Source organism: Purpureocillium takamizusanense, chromosome 1, assembly GCF_022605165.1.
Source record: "Purpureocillium takamizusanense chromosome 1, complete sequence".
Lineage (NCBI taxonomy): Eukaryota > Fungi > Ascomycota > Sordariomycetes > Hypocreales > Ophiocordycipitaceae > Purpureocillium > Purpureocillium takamizusanense.
Window position 1 is genome coordinate 4,226,234 of NC_063068.1, and position 22,172 is coordinate 4,248,405.

Genomic DNA, 22,172 nt, shown 5'->3' on the forward strand with positions numbered 1-22,172 from the left:
ATCGGATCGGCATTGCGCACGCCCCCTGGTCAACGTGACTGCACCTTTTTGATAGTACGTAGTAATTGAGAATAGTCAATAAATGAATGATTAAGGTCCGGGGGGAGGGTGCGAGTCCCTTTTTTTTTAAAAAAAAAAAAACTCGGGTTGCGTCTGTGGCTCTTTCGTGAGAACAGGACGCATGCATCTTGGAGGATTGTAGTTTCGAGGTGTGGTGGATGAACTTTTTGGATATCATTACGGCGTACTGCGTAGAAAATGAACCACTACTAAGGTCGGTCTCGTCTAAAAAGCTTCATCTCCAGCGCCAAAACGCCCGCCTGCCGTAGGTAAAAAAGAAAACACACTTGCTGAAAGGACCCAGTAGACCGTCGCTCTGAGGACCCTTCAAGCGCAAAATCCTCCAAAACACCGTTCTGTCCCGCTCGATCCCTCTCACTGCCCGCCGACCTGGCCTTTGGGCCTCGGCGGGATCCAGCACACCGCCAGGTTCAGCGCAATGGTGACGACGCCAATGATCCACAGGCCCTTGTCGTAGCCCTTGCCGTTGTCCATGAACCGGAAGACAATGGCAAAGACGACGCCGCCGAGGTTGCCTCCGGCGCCGGTGACGCCCGACAGGATGCCGTTGGCGGAGGGGTGGACGTGCGGAACGAGGGCAAAGTTGGCCCCGTTGCCGGCCTCGAGAAACATTGCGGCGACGGTGACGATGCCAACCATGACGCCAATGTTGAGCCCGTTCTTCTCCGACGGGTCGACCTGCCCGACCACAATGAGGAGCGCGCCCGTCAACAGGCCGCAGGTCGTGATCCAACCCTTCTTCATCCAGAGGTTGCGCCCGAAGCGGTTGTAGAGCAGGTCGGCGATGACGCCGCCCATGGGTCGCGTGAAGAAGTTGAGGAACCCGAAGATGGCCGCGTAGTTGCTGGCCTTGGTCTGGTCCAGGTGCGGGAAGTTGGCCTTGTAGTAGGAGCTGAGGACCGAGTTGATGGCCAGCTCGCCGCCAAAGGAGCACGAGTAGGTGGCGACGAAGAAGAGCGTCTGCAGCGAGAAGACGACGCCGAGGGCGTCCTTGAACGTGGGCTTGGCCACCGTCTCGCCGCGGGCGGCCTCGAGGGCCTGCGCGGCCGACATCTTGCGCTTCTCAATGTCGTCGTCGGAAGACTCTGCCTTTTCCTCGTCCGAGGGGCGGTCCGAGACAGAGCTGGAGCCGGAGGCGGAGGCAGAGGGGGTCATGACGCCAACGTCGTTGAGGCCCAGGGCCTGGAGGTTCTTCTCCAGGCTCTCGTGCCTGTCGGCCCAGCTGCCGACGGGCGTGTCGGGACAGAGAAGGAACATGCCGGCGCCGCAGGCGACGAGGCAGACGAGGGGCACGATGAAGGTGACGCGCCAGGCCTCGTGCGGGCTCATGCCGTGCCGGGCCACGAGGGAGTCGAAGACGGCCGGCATGATGAAGTAGGTGATGCCGCCGCCCGCGTTGCCCCAGCCGCCGGCCAGGGCGTTGGCCGTGCCGACGACGTTCTTGTCGAACCAGGCGGTGCACAGCACCTGGCAGGGCACAAAGGTGGCGCCCAGGACGCCGATGAAGAAGCGGGACACGTACAGGCCGGCCGCGGACTTGACGAGGGGGGCGAGGCCGATGGGCAGGCAGCCGACGAGCAGGAGCGAGGCGAAGACCTTGCGGGCGCCGAACATGTCGCACAGAGGGCCCGCGACGAAGCGGAGCAGCAGCGTGGCGGTCAGGGAGATGATGTTGGAGTTGGCAACTTCGGTCGAGCTGAGGTGCAGGTCATTCTTGATGGTGACCGTCAACAGCGGAGGGAATGTGTACCTGCGAACCCGCCCGCCTTGTCAGTTATAGAGTCCCCAAAATACCAACACCACTCGGTTCAGTTCAGGGGCAAGGGGGGCGGTCAAAAGGGTCAAGGGAATCGTACCAGGCCCAGAAGCCGAGCATGAAGCCCATCCACGAGAAGAAAAAGACTCGTCCATAGACGTTGACTGGGTTGAGCACCGGTATGCTTCGGGCCTTTTTTGTGATGGAGTTGATCTCGGGGGCCTTCCATAGCACCGATATGTCGAACGCCATGGTCGACAATGAAGTGTATGAGAGATATCTGGGGCTTCACCTATACCGGTGTGAATGGATGGTCGAGTGTCTAATATTCAAAGGGCCGGTTCAGGGAGCCGAAGGATGAATAGTAGCGAATATGAATCTATCAGTCTTCGAAGCGTGCCGGCGGATGTAACGATTTTTGTGAAAGTGTCTCGCCAGGCCGTTTATATCTCCTTCTACTGTTGCGGGCGTCTTCATCGAGTGCAGTCAGACAAAGGCAAAACATGCATCTCCGGAGAGCAGATTCATATCAGACACCCTGGCCAACCGCAGCCCTAGATGGAGCTGGGTGTGCAAGGACTACGTGTCTGGGGACGAGACTACAGCACAGGGCTGAAGGCGAGGATGTACAGCACATCGCCTCCTAGGGTGCCGGGGGGGCTGGCATCACGAGCCTGGCGCGGACGGCAGTTTTCCGGGTGCGTTCGGAGCGATAATAGTGATCGAAACCCAGAGTCGAGGTGTGAGTGAGCCTGAGTGAGACAGTTGTAAGCGAGCGCCACCCACCGTTGACTGCCATCGGCCGCGGGAGCTAAAGATAGGCCCGAGGCGCAATCGCATATCAGTGATAGCGGCGTCATGGAGATAGAGCATGCTTGCAGATCGCTGCCTCAGGGCGAGCGCGAAGTCTCAGGGCTTAGATGGCTCTATGATGTTTAATAAGTTGTTGTACTGTACATTGTCCAGCAGACTCACCGGTCTCGAGTAGGAATGAGAGAATTGGTGTTTACACGAGTTGTCGTCACGCCTCCCTTCACTCATGATGACGCGGCGTGGTGTGAAGTTCATCCCCCGCGACATGTCATACCCAAACTGTGTTGTGGCCGGACCGAAAAGTGCTACCGTGCAGTGCAATACGACTCGAGTGGTGACACCGAGAGGATATGTCTCTTCACGTCGTCCTGCCGGACGGATGTTGAGCGACTCGCGGGAGCGAATGGCTGCTGAGGGAATTGGCACACGCGAAGCCCTATTGGGCAGTGCCGATGTCTGAGACGGATCTGGCGGCTCTGGGCACTTGATAAAAACAACGACCGTGGTGGGCGAGGGAGGAGGATGTGCTTATCAGGGCAAGGGGGAACGAATGCGGCTTCGGAGGGTGGACGAGGCTCCACCGCTCTCTCGCCGTGGGAGACAGAGATAAGAACCTGGGGAAGCAAAACCAGCGCCGGCTTATCTCAAAAGGCATCTCCGCGGAAGGGTGCCCGTCTTTCGATGCTGATACGGGACTCTGAGTATTTAAAAGGGTCTGTCGTGGCCAGATATGGTAGAGTGGCATGTGAGGGGCCGATGGGAATCGCGAGCCGGCTCCCACGGGGAGAGATGCCGGGGTGGCAGATGCGTCTTGGGAGTCGGTATGTGGTTCCGAGAGCGCCCGCACGCCGGGGCCGCCTTTGGGCCCCCTCGGGCCTGGGGGAGCGGATTATAAAGATCAAAGGGGTGCGCCATTTCGGTGAGCGCATATCCTTCTAGTACACAACAGGCTGTGTTTGTATGAGCTTTGGACAGACCGAGGAATCGTTTTTGTCTGCGGTGCGCGCTGTCGCTAGGCTGCTGAGGACCGCCAAGGCAATTGACAGGCAGTGAGCAGATGTCGCGATGGCATTGCGCATCGAGCTAGAGTACGTTGGGGACACCGTGAGTGAGAGGCAATAAGCCCCATGTCGTGCGCATGAATGAGCCCAAACCTCGCCGCAGGGTATGCAGGATCGCCATTGCGTATTTCCCAGGCTGACGACGATGTCGGAGTCGCTGCCGCAGCGTCCGCAGGGAGCCAATGCCCCTGGAGCCGCAATCGCAGCCCCAGCAGGTCCAATGGTAAGCGGTGCCTTGGGGGGGCCTTCCAAGGGATCATGCGCACTAAACCCGACTTGGTAGGAGGGGCAGGCGCCGCATCTGTCACTCGCTAGAGGGGCATAATTTTTTTTCTTGGGCTGCTGCTGTGACGCGATGCTTGAGCGGAAACGCTTCCTTTCTCGCCTTTTCTTTTGCGGGCAAAGGCACCTTGTGACCTGAATGCTGTCGCGTCTGCTGCTGCCAGTGGGCTTTTGACAGTCTCACTGCTTCGTACGGGTATGTCGATCCGCTTCCGCGGCCCCTGTTGCGAGGCCAATTGAGTGGCCTTCATCTGCCAGCCCCTCCCCCTCCCATCGCGTTCTGCCTCCCAACGTCGCCGGTAAATCATAGTACTGACGAGACCCCTTTCGACAATGCGCAGACAGCTCTGATACGATCGTGGCGCGGTTCCCTTCCTCAACCAGGCCTCCACCGCACCTCTGCCGCCCTTGACGCGGCTCGTCTCGCAATGGCCGCTCAAGACGTGCCCAAGACCTGCAAGGTCATCACCGCCGACACCATCGCCAAGGGCCTGCTGGCCGAGGTGAAGGAGACGCTGGCCAAGGTCCAGGGCCCGGATGGCGGCGTCCAGCCCACGCTCGCCGCCTTCCTGGCCAACGGCGACCCGGCTGCCGTCAAATACGCCGAGTGGTCCAAGAAGACGTGCGAGGACAAGTACGACCTCACCTCAGCCCTCCGGTTCCGCAGTCCCCCATTGATTGCTATGCGCTCTTCTCTAACGCGATAACCCTCCTCCTCCGCAGTGGCTTCAACTTTGACCTTCGGACCGTCGACAAGGAGATTCTCGAGGAGGAAATTATGAAGGCCAACGACGAGGAAGCGGTCGACGGCGTCATCGTCTACTACCCCATCTTCCCCCAGAACCCGACGCACGACAAGTACGTCCAGGAGACGGTCGACCTCTCCAAGGACGTCGAAGGCATGCGACACAAGCACCTGCACAACATGTACCACAACGTGCGCTTCCTCGACCCGCCTGACAACAAGAAGAAGTCGATCCTGCCGTGCACGCCGCTCGCCGTCGTCAAGATCCTCGAGTACCTGCAGATCTATAACCCCATCCTGGCCGCTGGCAACCGCCTTTTTGGCAAGACCATCACCGTCATCAACCGCTCCGAGGTCAATGGTCGGCCCCTGGCCGCCCTGCTGGCCAACGACGGCGCCACCGTCTACTCGGTTGACATCACCGGCGTCCAGGTCTTCACCCGCGGCCAGGGCATCAAGGCCCCGCGCCACCAGGTTGAGGACAAGGAGGGCTGGGGCCTCAAGGACTGCCTGCCTCTCAGCGACGTCGTCATCGGCGGCGTTCCCGTCGAGTCGTTCAAGGTGCCCACCGAGCTCATCCGCGACGGCGCCGTGTGCATCAACTTTTCCTCGTACAAGAACTTTGACGGGCCGGCCATCAAGGAAAAGGCCGCCATCTACGTCCCGTCGGTCGGCAAGGTCACCATTGCCGTCCTGCTGCGGAACCTTGTGGTAAGTGCTACGCATTCGCGCCGCCGAGGAGCCCCGCCACGGCATGGCTAACATCGTTGTCCCCAGCGTCTCGTGGCCAACCGCCCGTCCAAGGCCGGCACGGATAAGGGCGTCATACAGGCTAAGAGCGAAGCGTTCGCCGACGACTGAGCCGCTCCGCTCGTTTAGCAAGGCGAGGAGTGCTGGTTCGTGGAAAAGCTGGATAGAAGGCCTTTTTGTTTTGCTTCATTTCCCCCGGGCCACGTACAAGGTACGACTTAGACCATTTCATGATACCTCGACTGTAGTCGTACAAGTACCACGGGGCCCTCGGTGAGCCGTGACATCGATGGGATGTGCCGGTCGCGGCCTTTACTTGGCACGTGTGGAGCGACGCAAAGTTGTCCGGGCACTCGCGAGATTGGCGAGGACGGCAGCGTCGATTGCTTCCGCAGCTGGTTGCCGGTGACGTGAAGCACGACGATGGCCCCCCTCGGTGGAGGCGACGACATGGGCGACGTTTGACGCACGTGCGCCGTCGTTTGCATGCGCCTTGGTGGGCCAGGCCAGGTCAGTCCAGGCCAGTGCAAGAGCAACACGTTTGGGTTACACGGGCCGAGAATCGAGATGGAAGCACGGAGTACGAATAACTTGGTCCGTACTTCTGCAGCAGCCCGGGCCTGGTCCCACGCACGGCGCGCGACGCGCATATGTACTCCCCTGATTTTGCTTTGATTGCGCGCCGTGCAGTCGAGATGAAGGGATGTGCACGTCAGCCTGCTTTTACCATATCGGCTCCCCCTGTCGGTCGGAAGCAGCCAGCCACGCGAATGATGCCTGCCTGTCTGACAGAGTTGAGTACAGTAGTACCTCGTATGTAGTACTACTACGTAACAATGCAGATGGGTGGGATCCGCGAGTGCCGACGTGAGTGAGCACGACACGCGGTGGGTGAGACTTTTTGTGCAACACGCAAATGCACGCATGCATGCACGTATCAACTAGGCATCTTGGAGCCTGGATCTCCGCCGGCCACAATGCGCCGTAAATACAGCACAATGCTTGTCATCAATGAGGGAGGCATCGAGGGTCGTGGGAAAGAGAGATGATCCCTGAAGCTGGCTGGCTAGTAGGCCAGGGCCCCAAGCCTCGGCGCTCGATCCAAATGCGTCGGTTCCCGTATGGCGCAGGCCACTGCCGACGACGTTTCGTTCATATTACCCGTGTAAGACTTGGCCGTGTAATTTAAAAGGGCAAACTCGTGCGGGCATGAGCGCACACCTCGACAAGCTCACTCAATAATGCCCACCCAGCCAGTGTCTCGGAGTGACATCTTGGGCGTCCCGACGAACACGACGGAATTGCCCAACTCAATTTGGTATGTAGTATGGTATACAATTCGTAGACGAAGCGCGACGCCAGCTGTGCTCGGCGAGCGGACCATCCAAGCTGAACTGCAACAGGCCACGCCAGACAAGACGTGCGCTGACGAGTGGAGGCACACGCGGCGGCGCCGTGTGGGAGAGGGAGAATCTTGGAAGATTCCATTCCAATCATGAGGCCGATTGCGCCCCCGATCTACGCCCGCACGGCCGATGACGGGGGGGCAGTTCTCGGGGAAGAGGGGGGAGGGAGAGAGAGAGAGGGCGGCCAACCTTGTTGGAATACGTAGCTACTAGTACTCTACTGTTTCAAGTTTCTTTAGAAATTCTGTACGAAGTATGTACATGCAGTATACAGTAGTTACTAAGTATACCAACGTGGCATCTCGCGAGTCGGGCGGGCGGCACTGCGTGCGATTCAAGGCCGCCACCTCCGTGTCGGCGTCAACGCAAGGGGCGGGGCAGTAGGCCCTGTGCCACGCCTGCAACCTAATTGAAGGCGCCTCTTGAAGCAAGCCGCCTCGCAGCGCTCAGGCCCGGCGCTACGGGAGGGGAAGGTGCTGCGATGTGATGCGATGCTAGGTATCCGTACAGTACGGTATGCTTCAGTCGCCCCCATTGGCCGAGGCAGGCGCTGGCGAGGCACCTCATCAGCCGAGGGTGAGGTGAGGGCAGGTTCTTGCGTGTGGGCCCCCTCCTGTCCGTCCACCACCATGGACAAGACAGACAGAACCCCAAAGCCACCCCATTGTTGGTCCGCGACCGCCGTCGTCCAACCCACCGGGCTGCCTTGGAACTGGCGCGCACCCCGGACGGCAAAAACCACCTGCCTGCAGGCAGCTGCAGCAGCAGCATTACCTGTTAGACAGCCCGTTTTTAGCACGGTTAGTAGTGGAGGTAAGGTACTCTGTACCTAGCAGGTCGTGCGCAAGCAAGCTTGAGCGCTGCAGCCCAGAAAGCCTCCCCCCTCTTTTTGCCCCCCCCCCCGTGCTACGTAGGTACATACCGCCACAGGCCCTTGTCCACCCATCCATCCACCACCCACCATCCCCTAGTACTAGCGGTCGGCGCATCGGAAGGGGCCAGCGCCCACTCAGCGCCCCCGTGCCTCTTTGAAAAGGAGAACACACCCACACGAGTGTCGAGGTCCCGCCCCTGGGCCCACACACATCCACCGTCCGAACGCCCATTTCAGTCCAAGTGCCTAGCCTGGCTTGCCGCTGGGTGGCCATCGTGGGCTTTGAGAACGCCTCCTTCGTCTGAACATCGTAGCCTGCGGCTCGGGCCTTGGGCTGGGGAGAAAGCAAAGAATAAGAAGGAAAAAAAGGGTTTCAAAACGCAAGATCTCGCCCCAGCTGTGGCTGTTCTCCCACCGCAACAACGCACCTCATCCGCCTAGACGCCTTGCCTTCCCCCCGATCCTCCTCGCACCGCCCGCCCGCCCGCCCACCCGACGATGAGCAGTAGCAGCAACCTGCAGCTTTAGGCTCGACACCCGCCGCCAGCCCGTTGCTCGACCAGGAGCCAGCCGACTGGTGCTCTGCGCGGTGCGCAACCCCAAAGACCGAACCGCTCCGCGCCGTTGTGGCTGCAGCCCGCGATTGAGGCTCTGGCTCGTCCCCCTGGGCGTTGGCCACGGAAAGAAATCCGACACCAGAAAGACGGCTGTACGCATTCGTTACTTGATACGGCACGCCCGTCCGTACTACAACACATGGTGCGATACCCAGACGTCGGGATTAGGAGGTCGTTCCAGCTTGAACACCGGGCCGAGGGTCCTGTTGGGGGGGTGTCAGCTGTCCAGCGCTCGACACCCACGACAACCACATGCTCGATCAAGGCTCGCGCGCTGTTCCATCAGGTCTCATGACCATGCAGGTCAGCTTCAACGGCCGCCGCGACGCTGCTGGCCCTGATGGCCGCGGCGCCGCGTCGCCGACCCTCACCAATCCAGACATGATTCTCCCCGATTACGACGACTCCGAGTCGCTCGACGACGACGACGACGACGACGACGACGACGATCCGCTGTCGCCCCCTGCCCTGTGGCAACACGATGCGCAAAGCCCCTGCAACGACTTTGGCTCCTTTTCCCGGGTCGGCTTCGGCTCCGTGCCCCTCGGCCCCACGACCCCGATCATTTACGGTAACGGCACCATGCTGTCCGACATTGGTGAGGTGACCGAGGTCGAGAGCACCGTCGGCACGCAGTCGCGGCAGGCCATGTCTCGCCTGTCCGGCTTGGGTGGTGACGACACGCCGCTCGGTTCTTCACCAACCATGGGCAACAAGGTGTTCAAGAAGCGCTCCACTCAACACGCCGCCCGGGAGCGCAGGTTCTCTTCCGACTCGAACAGTACCATAAACGACCATGAGCGCGCCGCGGCCGCCTTTGACGACTTTGACGACTCCGTCAGTGTCGACGACAGCAACTTCCAGGGCGACGACGAGGAGAGCATGGCCTCTTCGTACGTCGACGACTCGACCGCTCTCTCGCCCCGCCTCGCCGCCCGTTCGGCTCAGGGTCTCAGCCTCAACGAGGACCGCTTCTCCACGAGCTCCATCAGCAAGCGAGCTGAGCAGATCCTGGCAAACGCCAAGCGCCGGCTCACGGTACGCCGCGCTCATGCATACCTGCCCTGCGCTTTGTCTCACTCAGCCACTGCTAACTCTTTGAAACGCAGACCATGGAAGGAAACCTGAACAGGGCCAGGACCTTCAGCTACTCCTCTGTATCCGACGGCTCGACGCCGTCCCCGGTCGGCCGGCCCGCGACGTCGCTCCGGGAGCACGTGCCGCTCTCGTCCAGCCATGCCAGAAATGCGAGCGAGACGGGCTTCCTCCAGGCCACGGCCCGACCCACGGTGCAGCTGCAGCGTTCCGCTAGTGCCCTCGGCGCCGCCGGTGGCTACCGCCAGCCCGTCCAGTCGAGAAGCGCCGAGCCCTTGGGCGGCAGGTATTCCCACTCCTCCGCCAAGCTCTCGCATCATCCCCTGGACACGACGCTTGCACCGCTCAGCGAAGACGGCGATGACGCCGTCGAGGTTGAGAGGACGCCCCCGAGCTATCAGCACAACAGCATCGCGAGCCCGACCTTTGGCGTGTACCCTGAGGTTGCCCTCACCCGCTCCGCATCCGTCGCCCAGGTTCGGGATCTTCAGGATCAGATGCAGGGATTGAAAGGCAAAATATCGACCCTCAAGGAGCAAGCTCGCGCAGATAGTATGAAGCGCCGCAGCTTGCAGAGCCTGCGAACCCCCAGCCCCTTTACGCACGCCACGTGGAGTCAAAGTTATTCGGAGCGCCAGGAGGTCAGCTCACCAGTCCAGGGGAGTCCGGGACCAGTGACTCCTTGGAACGGCGTTGTGCCAGGGTCCGAGGCCAACGATGATGGCAAACCCGTGGAGAGGGGCATCGAGGTCGTCCCGGAGGAGGATGAGCAGTCCACAGTCGATGGCTACCACGAGGCTCGTGAGGCACAGGATGACGAGGAGCCCCACGTGACTGGAATTGAGGCTGAGCAGGACGCCGGTACGCATTATGAGGGCTTCGATGGCGCATACCACTCTCCGGGCGTTGACGGCGAAGTACTTGCGGAAGACGCAGCCACCCAAGGGGTGGAAGACGGCGCAAACATCGAAGGGGTAGAAGACAACGCCGACAGCAGCCGCGATGATGTAAGCGAAAGCGGCGAGTCGCTCTACCACGACACGGTGCAGCATGCCATCTCACACGAAGACCGTGAAGACGCCTTTGACTACGAACATTTCTTCCTACACTCCGCCATGGGTACCATCAGCAGGCAAGAGGCCACACGAGACTACGACTACGAGAGCGAAGGGTCGGACGACTCGGCGCAAACAACTCGAGGGCCGACAACGGGCGTTGCGCGGCGTGCAAGCCTAGATACGTTTGTGACGGTCGACTCTTTCGCCACGGCCGCCGAGGGTCGTGAGAGTCGGAATTCGGCCACGACAGCAGGAGACACAAGGGTGGAAGACGGATTCGTCACGCCAACCGAGCACTTGGAGGATGCTACGACGGCGCGTCGCGCAACGCTTGAGGGCACGTCCGGTAGCGGCAGCGGCGGCAGCAGCGGCGACGAAGCGTCACGCTATCGGGACGACAGGCCACGCGCCAATTCGGTGCTGCATCGGCCAGCCAGTCTCACTTTCAAAGCGGCGCTGCACAGGCCGTCGGTGTCATCGTTCGAGTCCACGGGGACGAACCGAAGCTTTCCGCTCGTGAACAGGACGAGGCTGAGCGGCGGCATACTTACGCCTGGCGCGTCGCCCGAGTATGACCTGAAGCAGGTGGCGGAGTCACTCATGTCGGAGACGACAAGCGTGTATGATCGAGAGGGCACCAACGGAGGAGGGCCCAACTCGCCGGCCATCCAGATGCTGTCGAGGGAGGACCAGCTCTTGGTGGAGCATGTCGTGGCCAGCTTGGGCAAATGCGTCCTTGGACTCACAGAGTCATCGCGGATGAACCCTAGTGGGCTGGAGAAGTTTCGGCACCGCATAGAGGCTGCCAAGCGGGTACTCGAGGGCGGCGAGTGATGACGGCGCCGAGGCGTTTGCATTTCCTGCCCTTTTTTCACTTCACTGTCCCAGTCAGGTGTGATGACGATGATGAGGAGTTGGGCTACCACACGTACAGTCGGTTCGGAGAGTGCTCTGAGGCACAGCAGCCGGATGGACGGGGCTCGGTCGGTGGTGGCGTCATTCTTCTATTGCCCAGGAACCCCTTTCCCCGATGACTTTTGATACCCTTCTTTGTACACCCTTTTTTTTCGTCTGTGAATATTCTTCGGAATACATACGGGCTCCCATCTGTCTAGAAGTTTCTCCTCGCGGCCTCACGCAGCGCGGACGAGAAAGGTCTCGCGAGCACAGGCGAGTTGGGAGGCAGGGATGTTGGGACACGCGAGCAGTGGGCGGCGGCCACAACAAGATGTACCTACTTACAAGTACCGCGAGGATATAGGAGCAGGCAGAGACATGTGCTGCGAGGACGGGAGCTGGCGGTGTGTCTGCCAAGCCATCATCCATGTAGATGTTGCGTCACGCGGCTCATTTACATGATACCGACGTTCACCTCGCTGCAGGGGCGCGCGCGGTCGATGGACGACAGGCCGACAGGGCGGCCCATGGCAGGCACATGACAATGACAAGACAAGACATTACGTTGTTACACGCTAGACGGCGCGCGTGTTGTGAGATCGTGTCTGTCGATTTCGGTTACTTTTAGTTGTTGTCGCGTTCCGCAACCTGTCCTATACACGGCGAAGAAGGGTCGTCTTCCCCACCGATACCTTATAAGGTACACTGTATGCCTCTGTAGTTCTCTGGTCTAGCGCTAGTAGAGACGGGAGACGGCGGAGAGGGGGGAAAGGGCAGTGAATGACCCCACCACCACCACCACCACCATCCAATCCATCGATGCGGGAAAGCTTGTTCGTGCCAACATCGTGTTGCCTGCTGCTTGCTGCGCGTTTGTCCCCTCGTCTCCATCTTCGTGTCCTTCATCGACTCTGTCTTCGCCCCGTATCCGCCCATCAAATACGACAGGCGGCATCACGTCGGCCGCCGAATAGTCGCTCTCGCACTGCGTCTAGCTGCTACTGCTGCTGCTGGCCCGCCTAGCTGCCGCTGACACGTTAATTACGCGCGCAACAAAAAAAATCATCTCGAAAAGATACACGCATAACACGCTGAGGAAGACGGGACGACGACAACGACGGATAGGGAGGGACACGTATAGACACACAGTGCCCTTCTGCCTCGACTCTTTGGCGTACACGGCTGCGCGTGCTGGCTTGGCCAAGTCCTCTCCGGAGCAGCCGTTGAGCCTGCAGGGTTGTCGACACACGCCTACCTACGCGCACAGGCGCGCGCACACTACGCACGCACGGCACCCATCGAGCGGCAGTGGGCATCAACGCCGATCACTGACACCCACGCGCCAAACCGGAGTCGCCTTGCGGCGCGACGACCTCTTTTTTGTTTTCCTTTCCCGCCTCTCTTTGCTCCCGCCAGCGTGCTTGGCCGTCCATCTATCTATCGACCTCTTCGACCAACGAGTCTATCGATTCACCGACCTAGAAAGTACACACAACGGCCTCGACGTCCGCGGCTGACCTGCCTGCCTGCCCTGCCGAGCGGCTTGCCGAAACCACCCACCCACGTCGACGACCACCTCGACGACCACCTCGACGACCATCACCACCACCCTACGTACCACAAAACCACAGCCATGGCCGCGTCGTCGCTCACCTCGCGGCTCCTCACCGAGCTCCTCCCCCCGGACATGGCCGCCTCCGTCCGGCGCCACGTCCTGCACCCCAGCTCGCCCGTGCAGTCCCTCGCGCGGGCCGCCTCGGCGCGCGCGCAGTCGCTCTTCGCCTCGACGCTGGCGCCCGCCCTCGAGCCCCTCGCCGACTGGGCCGCCCGCGCCCTCGCCGACAACCAGGGCCTGGCGGGGCTCGTCGCCGCCCTCGCCGCCGTCACGGCCGTCGTCGTCGTCATGAACTGGCTACGCCGCCTCGTCCTGTGGTGGACCCGCGTCGTCCTGCGGCTCACCCTCTGGGGGCTCGTCGCCCTGCTGCTCTCGTGGGTCTGGAGCAGGGGCGTCATGGAGAGCGTGCGCGACGCCGTCGTCGTCGCCGGCAAGGTCGCCGGCTACCTCGCCGTCGTGAGGGACGTCTGGGTCGCCGAGTACAACCGCTACGAGGGCCAGCAGAACGTCGGGTATCGCACGGGCGGTAGCGGCGGCGGCGGGCGCGGGAGGAGCTCGGGGAGGTAGACTGCGTGGGACAAGGGGGGGACGGACGGACAGACGATGATGGATCTGGGCCGGGTTTGGTCTTATATCTTTTTTTTTTTGGCTGTTTGGCTGTTTGGCTCTGGGTGTTCTCTCTGCGCACATACCTTGTAGGGCGTCATTGGGCGAAGAAGGGCAAGATTTCACGACGAGCGGGCGAAAATGGTACGATTTTTCTGCGATCAAGACTAATCTTTTGTATTATGGCAACGGGACACGGCCTGACGCGCCTCATTTGGATGGAAAAATTCAAAGACAGGACCCATGTCCCTCCTCTATTTGATTTGGTTTTGGTCTCTGTGAGCTCCCAACGCCAACGCTATGCGAGAAGATATACGAAAAACAACACCCCCCCTTAGCCGAACAATCAGCACACACACATACAGAGAGAGAGACAACCATCCCGGCTGTCGTTACTCGTCGTCATCTTCTTGGTCCATCTCTTCTTCGTCGTTGGGGTCCTTGGGCTCCTGCGCCTCGTGGTACTGGATGCAGTCGTCAATGTAGCTCAGAATGGCGCCGACGCTGTCCTCGTCCGTCACGTCCAGCTTCAGGTAGTTGACCATGCTGAAGCTCTCAATCAGCCCGGCCACGGCGCGGTTCAGCTTCCGGAAGCTCGTGCCCTTCATGATCTGGTCGCGCTCGTCGGGCCGCCGCGCCTCGTCCTCCTCGTCCTCCTCGGCGCCGCCGGCGAGGCGCCTGCTGCGGTCGGCCGGGTCGTCATCCAGCAGGCCGACGTCGGGCGTCAGGAACCGCTTCATGTCCTTCTTCTTGACCTGGCCCTTGACCAGATCCATCTTGGACAGCACGTTGATGTGCGGCACCTCGAGCATCAGCATGGCGCTCATGGCGCTGAGGGTGCCGGCGAAGAACTTGGCCCGGTCGACGACGAAGGTGGCCTCGAGGAGGTAGACGGCGGCCATGCGGATGTCGAGCGACCCCGGCGCGGAAAGATATCGCATGAGGGTCGGCAGGATGGGGATGTGGGTGTACAGCTCGATCTGGCCGGGCATGTCGATGATGATGAGGTATTCCTCGGTCAAGCTGTCGAGGGCCTCGGTGAGCCAGTCGAGGTTCTCCATGAGGAACTCGAAGCAGTATATGAGGCCGCCGTTGGGGCCGAGGCCCACCTCCTCCATGGCATCCTTGAGCGAGATGAGCTCCTTGATGTCGAGGTCGGGCGTGTGCTCGAACGACTCGGCCGCGGGGTCGAGGTTGACGTAAAAGGCGGAGCGGCGATTGAGCTGGAGATGGGTGATGAGGGCCGCGCAAAAGGTGGACTGCCGCGCGAGGTGGTCAACAAAGGTCTGCCGCCCAAGCGCCGTTGTATATCTTCACGGCCGGAACAAGTTTGTCGGCTTACCTTGCCCGCCCCCGCGGGGCCCATGATCATGGCTCCAAACTTGCTCATGGCGGCGGCGGCGGCGGCTGAGACGATGTGGCGGCGCGAAGCAAGGGAGCCGACTGCAAAGTCGAGCTCGTTTGTCAGCCCCGCGCGTGCAAGGGCAAGGGAGGATGCAGCGGCGGCGGGCGGGCGGGCGGGCGGTGATGTGATGTCGGGAGAGAGGCGCAGTTTGACGTGACGCAGCTTGGCAGCGGGAAAGTTTGGCGTCGGCATAAGTTTCTGGCGGGCGCATTCTTGTTGGTTGGAGGTGGGGGCCCCGCGACCGGCAGCTGGCCGAAATGGGACCAGCAGCTGAAATGTGATGCTGCAAGTTGACAAGGCCGGCTCGGTCCAGGGTAGGCTGATTCGGGCTCGGAGCTCGCTCGTACTCGGACCGGCGCTAGAAGCGGGGAGAGAGAGGGGCGACTGCCCGCGACACTGTGCCACGTTTTGGCTGGCGGGCGGGGGACTGGATGAAATGACTGACTGGACACGGGCCCTGACACGGGCAGGCACCCGAATACGCCGTGACACAGATAGGTACGGTACTAATAAGCTACTACTAACCAACGGGAGGTGTCGTACCGCATCACAGGCGTCTCTTCGCCAACGACGACAAAGGACGGTTTGTCGGCCATTTCTCGCTGCGAGCCCGGGAAGCGAGGGTCAAGGCTCGGAGGAAACGCACAAGGGCCGGCGCAGCGCCCAGCAAGGGGCCCGGGAAAAGGCAAGGAAGGCCAAGGCAAGGCATGTGCGGAGCCCGCAAGTCAAGAAGTGGGCGCCCCGAGGGGCAGGGACATCGTCAGTGGTTGTCTTTGCTGCACGTTGACGCAGCGGCTGGGCGGGCACCAAGATGGCGCAATTTCGCTGTAGAAGGTGGTTTTTTTTTTTGCTTCCCCTTGGGGCGGCTGGCTGCCCCTCCCCCACTGAGGTGGCCCGGCAGCCGCCCGGACAGTAATGTTGAGCCTGCTAGCCCGTGCTAGCGGGATACTACCATGGACTGCGTTCTGACTACTGTGACTCAGGTACCCACCTACTCCGGCGCCATCACGTCCCTCGGCCACCGTCTCAATTTTTTTTCTCTCTCTCGCACACGGCTTGGGGGCGCTGCCCCTCCAGCCAAGTCTCTCTCCCCAAACGCCGGTCCGGTTTAAATCGCCTCTCCGCCTTTCCCTCGCCTCCCGACCCTGCATCATCCCCGTCCCTCTCTCCTTCTCACCTCATCCCGCATCTCGCAGCCCTCACTCACTCGAGCGTCATCCCGTGGTACGTTGTCCCCAGCTGTCTCACCCACTCGTCCGCTCGTGAAACTCCCCGACTGACGCGCGTTTCGGCTCTACAGGAAACCTGGTCCCCTGATCGTCGCAGCCATTCTCCCCGGCCTTCTTTTCCCTTCACCCTCCCCGCTCGCCCGGAGCGATCAGAATAAATAGCTCTCGCCCGCCCACTCTTTCTTCCTCTCATCCCACGTCACCCGCATCTCCTCACAAACATGTCTGTCAACGGCACCAACGGCACCAACGGTGTCAATGGCTCCAAGCCCCAGGGCACTTTCCTCTTCACCGTACGCATCTCCCCCCGTGTCCGCCCGCGCCCGCGCGTGTAACCTTGCTTTCCCCGCTTCTAACCGTTTCCCGCAGTCGGAATCCGTAGGCGAGGGCCACCCCGACAAGATCGCTGATCAGGTCTCCGATGCCATTCTCGATGCCTGCTTGGCTGAGGACCCCCTGTCCAAGGTTGCCTGCGAGACCGCCACCAAGACCGGCATGATCATGGTCTTCGGCGAGATCACCACCAACGCCAAGCTTGACTACCAGAAGGTCGTCCGCGACGCCATCAAGGACATTGGCTACGATGACTCCTCCAAGGGCTTCGACTACAAGACGTGCAACCTGCTCGTTGCCATTGAGCAGCAGTCCCCCGACATTGCCCAGGGCCTGCACTACGAGGAGGCCCTCGAGCGCCTTGGCGCTGGCGACCAGGGTATCATGTTCGGCTATGCCACCGACGAGACCCCTGAGCTCTTCCCCCTGACCCTGATGCTTGCCCACAAGCTCAACGCCGCCATGTCCGCCGCCCGCCGCGACGGCTCCCTGCCCTGGCTGCGGCCCGACACCAAGACCCAGGTCACCGTCGAATACAAGCACGACAACGGCGCCGTCGTCCCTGTCCGCGTCCACACCGTCGTCGTCTCTGCCCAGCACTCTCCCGACATCACCACCGAGGAGCTGCGCAAGGAGATCAAGGAAAAGATCATCAAGAAGACTATCCCCGCCCAGTACCTTGATGACAACACCATCTATCACGTATGTCACGCCATCTCAACTTGAAACTGTTGGGGGCTGCTAGAAATTGAAGCTGACTCGCTCCAAAACAGATCCAGCCCTCTGGCCTCTTCATCATCGGCGGCCCCCAGGGTGACGCTGGTCTGACCGGCCGCAAGATCATCGTCGACACCTACGGTGGCTGGGGTGCCCACGGTGGCGGTGCCTTCTCCGGCAAGGACTTCTCCAAGGTCGACCGCTCGGCCGCCTATGTCGGTCGCTGGATCGCCAAGTCTCTTGTCGCCGCCGGCCTCGCCCGGAGAGCGCTCGTGCAGCTCTCGTACGCCATTGGCGTCGCCGAGCCCCTGTCCATCTACGTCGAGACCTACGGCACCTCGAACAAGACGTCGGATGAGCTCGTCAAGATTGTCCGCGACAACTTTGACCTGCGGCCCGGCGTCATTGTGCGTGAGCTCAACCTTGACCGCCCCATCTACCTCCAGACGGCCAAGAACGGCCACTTTGGCACCAACCAGTCCTTCACCTGGGAGAAGCCCAAGGCGCTCAAGTTCTAAGGGACTCGGGTGCAACTTTTGGCTGGAGAGAATTCAACAAACTCCCACGATTAGATATGTTTCATATCGTTCTTTCGAAAGCACTCTCAGGCGGCGTACGGTTCTCAACGAAACCATGATGACCCCCCAACCGGGAACGGGGGCACACGGGGTTTCCGGATAGTATAATCATTTCATTTTTTTTGTCCTTGGCTTTCCCCTTCCTTGTCCTGTCGTCACGAAAAAACCTTGGGCCCTTTTCTCACGATTATATTGGATTGGGACGGAGTGGTGGCGTCTTTCAACAAAGACAAAACATGGGTCAAACCTGCATTTGTGAGGCGAAGCAAAACCTCTTACGAGACTTGCATTAACGAGATACCCTTTGACGAGGGGGACAACATCATTAGAGAAGCGTGTGCTTACCGGCGTTACGAGGGAAAAGAGAAGAACTTCAACATCTTTGGTTTTCCCCCATGTTTCTCTGGCCAAGCTTGTGCAAGTCGGGTCCAGTCGGTCATGGAGGATGGTGGTGGTGGGAGCGGAGGAGGAAGAGGAGGTGGTGGTGGTGGACATGCTTGGGGGAGGTGAACGACCACGACTGTTGGCAAAGGAGATGGAACAGAGGGTGAGAGGGCGACAGATGTGTGTGGAGCGGCCCTTGACGGGTCGTGCTGCCAGAGATATGATAGATACGGGCAGATACAGTAGCAATCAAGCGACTCGATTGATTGACGAGGAGCGGACAAGGGGACACCTGGTCTGGGCCAGCTCTACGGCTGGACATTGCGGTGCGAGCGCCGTGAATTGACGACAGCAACGAGATGGTCGACGTGGCCACGTAAATTGGACCTTGTCAGTTGTCATGCTGACTTGTTTAGTCCCCTATCCAAGCTAGCTCTGCGGCTGGATATTGCGATAGTTGACAACGGCCATGGCATGGTGGATATGGCCAACGCAGAGGACGGAACGATTAGGGCACTCGGCTTTACCACGACGTGGGAACGGCAACGAGGGACGCCTGGATGGCGGCGCAATAGAATAGGATCCATCAACAATGGCGGGGACCATACATAGATGCATGATGACGGCCGTCCGTCCGTCCGTCGCGAGGGCCAAGTCTGCGGACAGCCGGGCCTCGGAGGCGGGCGGTGGCCCGGGGGAGCGCGACGAGCGTCGTCGGACCACGGGGCGTCCCGTTCGCGCAGGCGGAAGGCGTCCGTGTCCCATGTACTCCGTAGGTAGGCTGGCTGTCAGACATGCATGTATGCATGTATGCATGATCTGGCAGCGGGAATCGAGGGCCGCGTTCCGCGAGGCGAATTAGGGGGCCGCGCAAGCGAGCAGGAGCAAAAATACTACTGGACACTGAACTGCGGAGGCAACCTCATCACTGTATTGGCAGAAGCGAAGGGCGTTTAATAATGATGCCTTGGGCCCCCCCTCCCGGTGGTCCCGGCAGTAGGTCCACTTTGCGGAGGAGGAGGAGGAGGAGGAGGAGGAGGAGGAGGAGGAGGAGGAGGAGGAGGAGGAGGAGGAGGAGGAGGAGGAGGAGGACGGGCCAGCAGCAGGCGGGCTGGGATGGGATGGATGGGGACCAACAGGTGCATCAGATAACGAAGTTGTGCGCAACCGTCGCGTGACACCTAGCCCAATGCTCCTCCACTTTGTTCCATCTACGTACTTGCCACAGAGTACGACGCTGTACCGCCCAAGGCAGAAAGACAAGCCCCATACAGTGGGTGCGTGCATCTATTCAAGTGGGTATGCGCATATACATACATGCCTCCGCGCCACTGGGGTCTTCATAGTATCCCTTTCCAGACAGCTGGGAGACCAGGAGGAAATTTATTAGGGAGCTTGCATCGTCGTCGACGGGGGGAGTACCTGATGATGAACTGGCCGGCAGTGCGCAGGTACAAAAAAAAAAGGTCCTGCCTGGTCCTCGACGCGCGACAAGGTCGTTGGGTTTGTCTGCCCTTCTTCTTCCTGTTGGCAACGATGGAGGAAAAGCCAAAAAAAAAAAAAAACCAAACGCTGTAGCCACTCACGGCCGCCACTGGGGAAACATGTCCGATGAAGTGGTGGGATTACTCAGAGCGCCACCCTCTCTCTCTCTCTCTCTCTCTCTCTGGCTCACCACACCCCTCTGCTCTCCCGTCTATCCGTCGAGTCAACTTTCGCCGGAGAAGCGAGGCACGCAGGCACGCAGGCACGCTCACACACATACATACACGCCCCCTAAGAGTACTAACGTACTTGGCGGAACACACAAAAGTCCTGTAATGCCAAGTATACTGTACCAACTAACTTGCTCCCCACGTATACTGTATTCACTGTACTGTACAGTAACGCTCCCCTATGCGCCCGAAGAAAAAGGTGAAAGAAAATGCGGAGTCTACAGCGCACGCAGCCCCTGCCAACAAACAGCACACGAAGCGAGTGCGGGAGAGGGGAGCGGAGAAGAAGAAAAGAAGAAGCCATAGGAAAACAGAGGAAATGTCATCGGCGGTGATTACGGAGCATGGGCGCTCTGTGTGACACGGCGCCGTCCCGGCCTGGCGGGTACACTGGCGGGCGGCGCTCACTGGCCCGTCGTCAATCACAACTTGTTTTCCCATACGGAGTATATGTGTGTGTGTGTACTTGTGTGTATGTGCGCGCGGCGATGAACGAGACTCACGGAGGGGTCACGTTGCGGTTTCCATTGATTGGAAAAACATAGACATGACCATGACCCCCAGTCGTTGTTACCTGTCAGGCTGGCCTTCAAGTCACCCTCCCGTATATGTATGTACTTTCGTACAGGGGATAGTCTAGACAAGTCTCGCGTTCTTCGGTTGTCGTGAATAGGTCTGACCGAGGCTGAAGTGGTCATCAACGAAACCTACCCCCTTACTCTACGCACAAAGCGTAGAGCACCGTGCTGTGAACTCTGCAGGTTTACGTACCTATTTCGTACGTACGCGGTGCATTACGTACTTTTGTACCTACATATCCTCCGTCACAGCACAGTGTAGCCTAAGGTAGGCAGGCTTCTTTCGCAAGTCGCAGCCACCGCCGTCCTCGGGATTCATCCCTCCCCGCGTCATTGGAGTCGCTAGGAATTTCTCTTGCCCTGCCGGCAAGCCACGCCACGTCTCCTCTCCAAGTACAGTACGTATCAGCTTAGCGAGTCCACGAACGACTGCAAGGCGGAGCATGACTCCTTGTAATTTCTGGACGCACGCGCCGAACGCGGAGGTAAGTACACTCCGCACGCATATCTCCAAATTCCCCGGCAGCATGCGTACATATAAGTGAGAGATGATACGCCGTAAAGACATTTTACTGGTACTTACTGCGCTTACAGGACTGGAACCGCAACCAGCAGCATGTCAATGGTAGCAAACAGCGCACTCCCCCCCCCCGTCCCGGCTCACGCAGCCAACACGGGATGACGACGGCAGTGGAGCGCGAGGGAGGGGAGGGGAGTCGACCGACCGCACAGGCCATTTCGCCGGTCACACACAGAGCCGTTACGAAGGGGGGTGGTGCGAGGGGCGAGGGAGAGGAACGGAACGCAAGAGAAACTCGCCAGGGGGGGGGGGGCGTTGGCATATACAAGCAGGCAGTGAGTGGCCCTGGCTGGTATGCGCAAACCAACAGACGGGGTCCGTCGTCGCTCTGAATGGGCGCCCATGAATGGACGGGGCGTGTGTCGGGCAGCACATTATACCTAGCAAGGGGCGTTCCGGAATCGCCCTGTGCGTCGCCCTTGTGGGACATGATGCTGTATTGTAGGCATTGATGTTTTTTTTTCTTTCCAGGTTTTTCCCCCCTTCCCTCTCAGCCTTTCTCTCTCTCTCTCTCTTGCCGTTTGTGGGGCGTTCTCTTCCATTCATTCATTCATTCAATCAATCATTCTCTTTCCTCATGCATAGCATGGCATGACATGGCATGGGGGAGAGAGGGGGGGCGCTGGGGGCGGTTGAGTGGAGGAGCGGCGGGCTTTCCCCAGGATGCAGAAGAGCAACTGCCGTGAGAATGCGGAGGTGAATGTGAACTGCCGGTTGATATGAAGGGGGGGGGATAAACCGTGCTCCTGATAAGAAACATGATGGGGTTTCGAATGTGTTCATCGTGATCGTTGATGGCATTGTTCCGAAATGTTTGCTATCCCTTTCCTCCGCTGGCAGTTTCTTGTCTAGTCCCCCCTGGCCGTTCTGCACTTTGGTCCAACATCATAGGTCATGGCTCGACGTCGTCTGTTGGTTAATCCTTTATGGCTGCAAAAAGGTCAGTCGTGTTGAAGATGACTAGTATGTATCATCAAAGTTCATATGATAAGAGTTT

At 59.9% G+C, this 22,172-nt stretch overlaps 6 protein-coding genes across 7 annotated transcripts; 4 read left to right on the forward strand and 2 right to left on the reverse strand.

The window, feature by feature from the left end:
* Nucleotides 1–212: 212 nt before the first annotated feature.
* On the reverse strand, nucleotides 213–2,142 carry JDV02_001308 (uncharacterized protein). Of its 2 annotated transcripts, XM_047982225.1 has the most exons (2): nucleotides 1,938–2,142; nucleotides 213–1,831 (listed from the first exon to the last, which is right to left on the reverse strand). In XM_047982225.1, the coding sequence occupies exons 1-2, from the start codon at nucleotides 2,087–2,089 to the stop codon at nucleotides 436–438; spliced, it is 1,548 nt and encodes a 515-aa protein (XP_047838187.1). In that variant the 5' UTR covers nucleotides 2,090–2,142; the 3' UTR covers nucleotides 213–435. The 2 variants fall into 2 exon arrangements, with proteins under 2 accessions (XP_047838187.1, XP_047838188.1); XM_047982226.1 differs by having other exon boundaries at nucleotides 214–2,142.
* Nucleotides 2,143–4,062: 1,920 nt separating this feature from the next.
* mtd1 (Methylenetetrahydrofolate dehydrogenase (NAD(+))) lies at nucleotides 4,063–6,229 on the forward strand. Its single transcript, XM_047982227.1, has 4 exons — nucleotides 4,063–4,189; nucleotides 4,335–4,627; nucleotides 4,717–5,449; nucleotides 5,516–6,229. Exons 2-4 carry the CDS (start codon nucleotides 4,422–4,424, stop codon nucleotides 5,597–5,599), a joined length of 1,023 nt encoding a protein of 340 aa, XP_047838189.1. The 5' UTR covers nucleotides 4,063–4,189; nucleotides 4,335–4,421; the 3' UTR covers nucleotides 5,600–6,229.
* A 1,712-nt stretch (nucleotides 6,230–7,941) lies between these two features.
* JDV02_001310 (uncharacterized protein) lies at nucleotides 7,942–11,997 on the forward strand. The gene is made up of 2 exons (XM_047982228.1): nucleotides 7,942–9,423; nucleotides 9,495–11,997. The coding sequence occupies exons 1-2, from the start codon at nucleotides 8,638–8,640 to the stop codon at nucleotides 11,370–11,372; spliced, it is 2,664 nt and encodes an 887-aa protein (XP_047838190.1). The 5' UTR covers nucleotides 7,942–8,637; the 3' UTR covers nucleotides 11,373–11,997.
* A 204-nt stretch (nucleotides 11,998–12,201) lies between these two features.
* On the forward strand, nucleotides 12,202–13,617 carry JDV02_001311 (uncharacterized protein; the record flags this gene model as incomplete). Its single annotated transcript, XM_047982229.1, has 1 exon — nucleotides 12,202–13,617. Exon 1 carries the CDS (start codon nucleotides 13,069–13,071, stop codon nucleotides 13,615–13,617), a length of 549 nt encoding a protein of 182 aa, XP_047838191.1. The 5' UTR covers nucleotides 12,202–13,068.
* A 417-nt stretch (nucleotides 13,618–14,034) lies between these two features.
* JDV02_001312 (uncharacterized protein) lies at nucleotides 14,035–15,879 on the reverse strand. The gene is made up of 2 exons (XM_047982230.1): nucleotides 14,999–15,879; nucleotides 14,035–14,915 (listed from the first exon to the last, which is right to left on the reverse strand). The coding sequence occupies exons 1-2, from the start codon at nucleotides 15,251–15,253 to the stop codon at nucleotides 14,049–14,051; spliced, it is 1,122 nt and encodes a 373-aa protein (XP_047838192.1). The 5' UTR covers nucleotides 15,254–15,879; the 3' UTR covers nucleotides 14,035–14,048.
* A 255-nt stretch (nucleotides 15,880–16,134) lies between these two features.
* Nucleotides 16,135–18,689, forward strand: SAM2 (Methionine adenosyltransferase). Its single transcript, XM_047982231.1, has 4 exons — nucleotides 16,135–16,285; nucleotides 16,362–16,583; nucleotides 16,660–17,325; nucleotides 17,397–18,689. The coding sequence occupies exons 2-4, from the start codon at nucleotides 16,512–16,514 to the stop codon at nucleotides 17,856–17,858; spliced, it is 1,200 nt and encodes a 399-aa protein (XP_047838193.1). The 5' UTR covers nucleotides 16,135–16,285; nucleotides 16,362–16,511; the 3' UTR covers nucleotides 17,859–18,689.
* Nucleotides 18,690–22,172: the final 3,483 nt, after the last annotated feature.